Source organism: Musca vetustissima, unplaced genomic scaffold (genome assembly GCF_032173495.1).
Source record: "Musca vetustissima isolate MV318-11 ecotype Yass unplaced genomic scaffold, APGP_CSIRO_Mvet_v1 utg49110, whole genome shotgun sequence".
Classification (NCBI taxonomy): Eukaryota; Metazoa; Arthropoda; class Insecta; order Diptera; family Muscidae; genus Musca; species Musca vetustissima.
This window is the reverse complement of record NW_026886301.1, coordinates 51669-61758: the sequence shown is the minus strand read 5'-3', so window position 1 is coordinate 61758 and position 10090 is coordinate 51669. Positions and strand designations below refer to the sequence as shown.

Genomic DNA, 10090 nt, shown 5'->3' with positions numbered 1-10090 from the left:
TTTCAAATTCAAGGATTTCGATGCATTTTTTTGTTTTCATTGGAAACAGAAATATTTTCCACCATCAATGAATGGTGGTGGCTGCTGTGTAATTTCGTAGAATAAAATGTAAAAAAATTAGACCCTCTTAATACGTTTATGTTGAATGATATGTTTCTTTCGGCGAATTGAGGCTTTCGATATATTATACAATATATATATATATATGTATATATATATATATATATATATATGTAATACAATACTGGTGTTCTTGTTGGGCTTACCTCTCCCTTTTCAGTATCGGGCATACCATTGGAGGTATAGAATTGTACTCCAGGTTGATTACTGGCAATTTCCAACCAACGGCCATTGGGGGGATAAAAGACTCTACAAATAATTTTATATGGAATTGAAGAGAAATTGTATCGAGAATTGAAAATTAAAAAAAAAATCTGTTACATTTTAACTTACTTTCCAATAACATTAATACGATTGCCATCATAATTTTTATCCGCACAATAGTTGTCATCATAACCATTGGTGGGCAATAAGTTCTTTATGCCTTCACCCAGATTGGTCATCTTCCTGACATCGTAGGCGGTACCTTCGACAGATGTAAAATTACCAGTCGGTATGGAGTCATCATCGGTTTCGGTTATTTTATCAGCATTAATCATTACCTCATGTCCATAGATGGCTTCCTTGCCAGCTGCCTGCCGAAGAAAGAAAAACAGAAGCAATTTAATTCTTGTTCCCACTTTGTAACGAATTTAATTAGGTAATTTGGATTGTGGAGCATCGATCAACATTTTCTTTTATATGACAGGTGTCATATTACTACATTCCATTATTTGCCAATTAATGGCTTACGATAATTTTGTGGTATTGATTTTATCTATGGGTATTACTTAGATACATATTGTTGCGGTTAAACACGTGTCTCTTTCACCACGATTGCGGTTATCTAATGACAATGTAAGTCGATGATCTGTTTTTCGAAGTTGATTGTAGGAAAGTGCTAATGATGTTTATAAATCGGTAATTATCATCTTGGTGTGTAAAGATAAATTGACTGCTTAGTATTATTCATACAAAATTTGAGAATGTATAATAATTTAAATTTTAAAAGGGGTAATTACGTGACTGAGTTTTCTGTAAACAATTGTCGGAAGTTCGAAGGAATGGAATACTAGATAAAGTCCGAAGATGAAACCCATTGGCCCACCCTTTCTGGTACTTTCCCAGAAATGGTCTTTGAAAAAAATGTACCTATCTTAATATATAAAATAGATTTGTGTTAAGTGAGTGAGTGACTGACCGACAGATCATCGCCCAGACGAAACGGCTAAAGCTAGAAGCTTGAAATTCTGAGTGTGGGTTGTTGTTGGTGTGTAGGCGTGAGTGGAAATTCGAACTAGAAGGGTACGAAAAGTACTAAATATGGTACCCTTTGTATTAGGCGAACGGGAAGAGCTAAAAATTTAGAATGTCGGTCACTGATGCGAAGCTAGAAAGATGTACAAAAGGGTTTTTGGAAATTCGACCTATAAGTGTACGAAAGGAAGGAGCATTTCGAAAAGCTTCTAGTATCAAATAGTGGCGATGAAGAAGATACCCCAGAACCAATAAGAGATGATGGTATAGAGTGTATACCACCTAGCCAAGATGAGGTCATAAAAACAATTATTCGGCTCAAAAACAATAAAGCAGCAGGAGCCGATGGGTTACCAGCCGAACTATTCAAGACTGGTGGCCAGATGCTGGTCAGGAGCACGCACCAGCTGATTAGCACAATTTGGCTAGAAGAATGCATTCCCAATGATTGGAACCTCAGCATCCGGTGTCCCGTGCACAAAAAAGGAGACAAGACGATATGTGCCAACTATAGAGGAATAAGTCTCCTTGCCATCGCATATAAGGTACTATCCAGTGTGCTGTGTGAACTATTGAAGCCAATGGTCAATGGCGTTATTGGGCCATACCAATGCGGCTTCAGACCTGGCAAATCCACCATTGACCAGATTTTCACTCTGTGCCAAATATTGGAAAAGACCCACGAAAAACATATCGACACACACCACCTATTCGTCGACTATAAAGCCGCTTTCGACAGCCCTATCCGTTCAGAGGTGTTTAAAGCCATGTCTGCGTTCGGCATTCCTGCAAAATTAATACAGCTATGCAGGATAATTTTAAGTGGCACAAGGTCAGCAGTTAAAGTAGGAAAGGACCTATCGGAGCCCTTCAATACCGAACGTGGATTCAGACAAGGTGATAGTTTGTCGTGTGATCTTTTGTCGTGGAAAAGGTCATTGCAAGCGGTAACAGCCACCTTTGAACAAATTGAAAAGGAGTCTGCCAAAGTGGGTCTGGCAGTAAACGGCGAGAAGACCATGCTGATGGTATCAACGCGCAAGACGTCCAGTACACTCGGACCAACTGTGGAACTTGAGAACTACAGCATCGAGGTAGTTAAAGACTTTATATACCTTGGTACCGCCATAAATAAAACGAATGATATAAGTTTTGAAATTCGGAGAAGGATTGTGATGGCCAACAGATGCTACTATGGTCTAAGTAAGCAGTTTAGAAACAAGGCCACCTCCCGCCATACCAAACTCACACTTTACAAGACGGTGATACTACCCGTGCTATTATATGGATCGGAAGCATGGGTACTTGCGCAAGCAGATGAGGCAGCTCTTGGGGTGTTTGAGAGAAAAATTCTCCGAAAGATCTACGGGCCGATCTGTGTCGACGGTGAATATCGGCGTCGAATGAACCATGAGCTTTACAATTTATGCGCGGACATCGACATAGTCAGTCGTATTGAGCTGCAGCGACTACGGTGGCTAGGCCATGTTGTGCGGATGAATGAAAATGCCCCAGCTCAAAAGCCATATAAAAATGAGCCTACTGATGGTTCCCGTAAAAGGGGAAGGCCACGAATTAGATGGAAAGACCAAGTAGAAAACAACATATTGGAACGTGGTCTTACAAATTGGTGGACTTGCGCACAAGACCGACGCGCTTGGAAATCTTTTTTAAGCTCGGCTTATGGAACAACCGTTCTGTAACAAGCCAGCTCATTAAGTAAGTAAGTGTACGAAAGGTACTAATTTTTACTACATTTGGGTGTATATATATATATATATATATATAGAAACTTGAAATTTTATATGGAATTCAGGTTGGAAACTGGTATTAATGTAGGGATGTGGTTTCAATAAATCGTACTTATTTGTATACAAAGTACAAAATGGTACTGAATTTGGTGCAAGTTGGATTAATTGGGAATTATAATGACTGTTGTTGTGTAGGATTGAAGTCGTTCGGGAAATTCGTATTTTTTGGAAATTCGTAATTTACGAAAAGTACTTTATGGTACTAAATTTTGTAGAATTTGGATTTTGCTTGAAAGGATAGAGCTGAAACCCTGAAATTTGGAATTAAGATTACTATTGAAGATTGAGAGACATAGAGACATTTTTTGGAAATTCTTATTTATGTGTACGAAAAGTAGTAAACGGCACTAGGTTTGGTACAATTTGGAATTGGTTGGACGGAGACATAGATACCTAAAATTTAGAATAATGGCTGCTGTTGAAAGATAGAATTGAGATAGTAGGGGAGACTGGGGCACCTTCGGCACTTTTTTTTAGAGCTCTATATCTCAGTACTTATTCAACATATATTAAAACTTTATGGCTGATTATTGTCCTCAGACACTTAATTATAAAAAATAGTACCAAAAAGATATAAAAAAATAGTATTAGTTAAAAAATTTTACAGTTTTGTAAAAAAAGTCAAATTCGCCGAATGTGCCCCAACCCGGGGTAGCTTCGGCATTTGATGGGGCACATTCGGCACTATATTCTTAGCCGGGTAATTGTCATCGCTATCAGTCTGGTTGAAATTCGGATCCTATAAAGGCTCTATTTGGTTTAATACGCCACACAATGTTTGAATTATAGGGCTTTATTTTCTAACGGCGTACGTTTACATCTTAAGCTCACACACAACATCAGAAATAAGGGTTTTCTATCGCATTTTCGTCAATACAAGCACGTTTGATTTTATGTGTGCAATTTCGAACCATATTAAAGGATTAGTTTTAAAGACAAACTCAAAAACATTTTAAGGAAATAATATTGCACAATCTGTATATGGCCGAATGTACCCCACTTTAAAATGCCGAATGTACCCCGAATGTACTTTTTATAGTTTTTTTCATTTTTTTCGATCAGTTTTTAAAAACATTATATTTTTAAACATTTCTATAATAATACACATCGTAGTTAACCACTTTTTAATAATATTGTCTTAAAAATTTAAAAAGTTTTATACGCGAAATACTTACGAAGTGGAATTGAAATATTACAGAAACATCTATAAAAATACAAAAACCTGTGTATCTAAATAAGCTTCTTAGCTAGAAATTTCAAACTTTGTGTCAGTTATTTATTTCGATATTCGATACCTATGTATCGAAACTAGTGATGTACGGTGAGAGCTTCATATCGAAAAGTAGTCTCCCCTACTTATGTGTACTATGTGGTACTATATTTGGTACAAATTGATTATGTGTGAACGGATAAATTATAGCAAGAAGAAAGTACCCAAAAATACCCATATCTGAAACCACATCTATACAAAGTGGTGGTCCTGTTAACTTATAATATATTTTTTTTTTTTTTTTTTATTTTTTTCGTGCGTTCCCACGCCTCACTTTCCCACCCCTGCCGACCGAGGGGGCGACCTCCCCTTTCGTAGGGATCGCGTACGCATCATAATCCGCATTATGATGGAATATGAGAAGGGATAGAAAACCAGCTACAGAAATCTACTTCAACAGCCAGTTAGTTATTAAGTTGTATTATTCATTTAAAAATATGATTATATTAGATTTTATTAGGTCTATATTCATGCAAAAGTCTACGTTAGAATACACAGAATTGAAATCAATACACATTTTACTAAGTGGATCTCCCATAGAATAATTTGTGCGATGAAAATCTACGTATAATGGTTGATAATATCTACTTGATCGAAAAGGAACATTTATTCTAATGGATGAAATTAGGAAGTCTGAGGGTATATTACCGCTTAGTATTTTAATTACTATCATAGTGTTCAACATAATACGTCTACTTTTTAATGTTGGCAATCGAATTAATTTTAACCTGCTAGTGTAAGAAGGCAACACAAAGTCACTATTCCAATGTAAACCTCTCAGCGCAAAAATTAGAAATTGTTTCTGCACTGATTCAATTTTATCGGAATAAATTGTATATTGGGGATCCCATACAACAGAACCATAACTATAAGTCCATATAACACTATATGCCCATAGACCGAGGGTACATCTCTATAGACTAGGCGATTCTAACGTGCTAATTAAAATTTTGCGGCAAATCAGTTTTACAACAAATAAGCACACAGTTGACTCCTAGTCGGTATTCTGATTTTATATATTTTAAACGACTTGAACTTTTCCCCTACCCTATTTCACTCCTATTTATTGGTTTTGTTGTTTCTGTGTGACTCATTAATGTTTTTCTTAGTCATCCATCAAATTCAGTTTAGGGGGGGACTTTTAAATTACATTTAAATACCATTGATTTTGATTTGGGGATTATGAGTATTTCTCATCTAAGGGCATTGTCATCATTAATTAAATTATGTAATTTTGATATCATAAAAATGACATAATCTCTGCATATTACATTGATTTTTAAATAACACAACGGATTGGAAAGGGGATTACATTTTAAATAAAATTTTAATGTCACACTTAAAAAGGGGTTGACGACCGACCATTGTTTTAAGTAAAGGGGATTCGTAAAGGGAACTTAGAAATTCATCTGAGGACAGGCGTGGTTAATAAATGCTTGTAGAAGGAGAAACTTCTGATTAACTATAAAAAGAATTACTTATATCCTACAAAAATAACTTTTAATCTAAAAAAACGTCACTCATAAGAAGGCCTTATAATCTTCGATAAGCAAAATTAAATAATCTTCTTAAACGAAGACCACCCCGCCTTCCTTAATAATATCTGCCTGAAGATTTACTGATTATCTACAAAAAAACCTTCCGGCATCCTTCTATAAAGTATAAAAGGTCCTTGTGATCTTCTATAAGAAGGAAATATTTTTGGTCTTCTATAGGAAGGACTTCTGGTCTTCTATAAGAAGACTTCTTATCTTTTATAACATGTTTGCTCTTAGCTTTTGAAAACGATTATTGAAGTCACGCTACATTGTAATCGCATTGTTTTTCTAAAATTCAATTTTAAAAACTTCCGAAGGGTTTTCATTTGAATAAAAATTTGACTAACCAAATTTTATTTGCCCATGACAGCGTTATAAATCTGATTAAAGGGTGTTCCTTTCAATATAGATTGAAATTTATCTATAGAAGAAATTAGGAAGAAAGGATAAGCATACTATTCAACTTATCAATGAAGCCAATGAACAAGTATATGACGATAATATAGAATGTAATATATTCAATGATTACTTTTTAAATATTCCCAAAATCTTGAAAAACAAAATTATTCATACGGATGGTGACAACATTAACAAGTTCTGTACCTTAACAAGATGCGCATCAACTTTTTCGTTCAATATTGAAAGCAGAAATAATATTATGAGCCTTATCGAAACCGCTGATAATGGCAAAAGTCCTGGTCATGATGAAATATCAGGTAAAATTTTAAATACATCTAAAAATTATATTTGGGAGCACCTATTATTAAATTTCAACAATATGCTAAACAAGTGTATATATCCAGATGTTCTTAAAATAGCTAAAATTGTACCAGTACCGAAACTGCCAAATGCAAATAAAGCATGTGATTTTAGGCCAATAGCTTTGTTGTCATCATTTGATCAAATATTTGAGAAACTGTTGCATAAACAGCTCTCAACATATCTTGAACAGACTGGGCAGGTGTATCCAATGCAATTCGGGTTTCGGAAAGGAAGCGGAACGCAGGATGCTGTAGTCAATATTGTAAATATGATTTGTTATGGCTTGGATGCAAACTTTGGAGGAGTTGGTGCAGTGTTCTATGACCTTTCTAAAGCTTTTGACCTTGTAGATCACACAATATTGCTGTCTAAACTTCCATATTATGGGATTAGTGGTAATGCGTTGCAACTGATTAGAAGTTATATTACGAATAGAAAACAATTTGTTGAAATTAATGGTGCAAAAAGTAAAACTCGGACTGTGGAGTATGGTGTACCACAAGGGAGTGTTCTGGGACCGCTGCTGTTTACTTTATATGTTAATGATATATCCAATATGAATCTGTATGGAAAATTAGTTCAATATGCGGATGATATTGCCCTACTATATCCATATCATTATATTGCTATTTTAAAGGGACAAATGGAACAGGATGCTGCTAAAATTATGGGTTACTGTAGAGTAAACAAACTTGTAATAAATACAAATAAGACAAAAGTGATCAGATTTCGACCTCGATGTCCACAATATGATCAAGAATTTCATATACAAATTGGAGATTTAAAAATTGTTAAGTGCCAAATGTTAAAGTATCTTGGCATACATATGCAAAATAATTTGGCATGGAATGTACATATGGATGAACTAAGAAAAAAAGTTGCGCCTGCTATTGGTATCCTAAATAAATTCAGAAATACATTTAATGTAAAAACGAAACTTTTGTTATATAATTCACTAATTCAAAGTCATTTTAACTATTTGGCAATGATATATGCACATAAAAATAATATTTACTTGAAATCATTGCAAAGTACTCAAAATAAAGCACTAAAAATTGTTTTCAACTTGTCGAGATTTTACCCCACAACAGAACTCTACAAACATATTGCAAAAATTATTCTCCCTATACATGGTACTTATAAACTTCAAGTGCTGACATATATGTTTAAAGTTATCCATGATATCGGCCATCGGTCAATACAATTTGAAATTAGTCAAACGCTTGTCAATACGAGGAATAATTCTGTTTTAAGAGTAAAAAGATGTCGTTTGGAATTAACGAAACAAAAAATTGAGCATAATGGATGTTTATTTTTTAACCACCTGTCCAATAATATAAAAAATATAACAAGAATTTCATTATTTAAAAAAGAGATAAAGTCATTTTTATTAAGTAATATTGAAATGCTTCTAACGTAATTTTTTAACGTAATTTATTTTTTAATGTTATTTATTTTTTTATCAATATTTTTTTCATATGATAAAACACGTATTTTGATTTATATTATAAACCAATTCGCCTCAATAAGGTCTTGAAGACGCTGAGGCAAAACATACATATTGTAATAATATATATTTAAAATAATAAATAAAAAAATAATCAGGAAGATAAATCAGATGCTTGGTACAGGGTGTTTCAGATAATTTATTTCTCGTCTTAATGTTAAGGAAAGAGAACCAGCTGCTTATACAGGCTATTCTCAACAAAATATTTTTCTTTAAGAGTCCCAGAAACATTAAGCGGTTGTTCACAGAAGTTTACAAAAAAATTGCATATTCGTTTCCCCTAACAAATGAACAGCAAGAAAAATCAGCTGTTTTCAAAGGGTGCTTCGGGCAACTTTGGTAAATTAAATACAACATAAATGTTTACACGAAACGCCAAAGAAAATTACATGATGGTCAGAAGTTTCTACAGGGACCTGTTAGGATTTTAAATCGACATTTTAACTTCTTATAGAAGACCAGAATGTCTTCTTGTAGAATACCAAAAGGTCTTGTTATAGACATTCTGGCCTTTACAAAAAGACATTCTGGTATTCTAGAAGAAGTCCTTCTGGTCTTCTACACGAAGTCCTTTCGGTATTCTATGAGAAGATCAATAGATGACCTGAAAGTCTTACATTTTTGAGAAAAACAGTTTGTCTTCTATGAGAAGACCTTCTGGTCTTACAGAAGTATCCCTTCGGACCATTTAGGTTTAAATTAAATACAACATAAATGTTTACACGAAACGCCAAAGAAAATTACATGATGGACGATGGTCAGAAGTTTCTACAGGGACCTGTTAGGATTTTAAATCGACATTTTAACTTCTTATAGAAGACCAGAATGTCTTCTTGTAGAATACCAAAAGGTATTGTTATAGACATTCTGGCCTTTACAAAAATACCTTCTGGTATTCTAGAAGAAGTCCTTCTGGTCTTCTACAAGAAGTCTTTTCGGTATTCTATGACACGATCAATAGGTGACCAGATTGTCTTAGATTTTTTGAGAAAAACAGTTTGTCTTCTATGAGAAGACCTTCTGGTCTTACAGAAGAAACCCTTCTGGTCTCCAAGAAGAAAGCCTTCTAGTTTATATGAAAATATCTTTTGGGGATCTATAAGAATACTTTGTGTTAGTGGTCCTTAAGCAGTCCTTATTCATATTTCCCACCTTAAAAATGTCCCGGAAACAAAGCTCATGCTTAACAATAAAACAAATATATCTATTTTCCAGATTTCCTAATACAATTTGAATAAAATTGCAATGGGGTGTTTTATAAAATTGACATTTTCAATTTGCAACGGTTATCGAATCGTATGCGTGGTGCATTTCAATGAAGCCATCCGCTTCCACTAAGCTGCACAATGTCCGAACATGTTCGATTGTTGGTGACATGCTGGTCATAAATCTTAGTCTTATGTTTGCGATGTTTTTCTTTTGTCCACCTTATGCGGAAAAATTCTTCGACATGTGTTTTTTTGCTCCGTGTATAACCTGTCCGTACAGGTTTGCTTGTCCTAAACCCCCACCCCCTTCCATCCCTCTTTCTGGTGCTGATAACATTCTAACATATTCTTCCGACAATTTCAATTTCATTTGAATTCCCTACCATTTCCTATTTGCAAAAGAAGATTTTATCGTGTGTTCTGTTCTGTTGCAATCTAATCCTCAACTCAATCATGGCAAAACTATTGCCGAGGCCGAGCAGAGTAACATATGTGCTCAATGCCCCGGCAACTAGCCAAGCAAACCATTCCTTCATTGTCGTCATCATGTGTGCATGTCATTTTCCAACTGCAGCACAGCCGGAAAAAATATGCCTTAATCTGAAAACGTAATGCGAATAGCATCAATCGATTCGATT

General features: G+C 34.7%; 1 protein-coding gene across 1 annotated transcript in view; it reads right to left on the bottom strand.

Annotated features, from left to right (window-relative positions):
- Window positions 1-266: 266 nt before the first annotated feature.
- LOC133333825 (galactose mutarotase-like) overlaps window positions 267-10090 on the bottom strand; it is a gene marked incomplete at its 3' end in the record, with an annotated part of 31700 nt that continues 21876 nt past the window's right edge. The window contains exons 4-5 of the mRNA XM_061542139.1: window positions 454-695; window positions 267-369 (exon numbers count right to left, since the gene is read on the bottom strand). Of these exons, the coding sequence (XP_061398123.1) occupies window positions 267-369; window positions 454-695 (345 nt within the window). The remainder of the gene's footprint in view (window positions 370-453; window positions 696-10090) is intronic.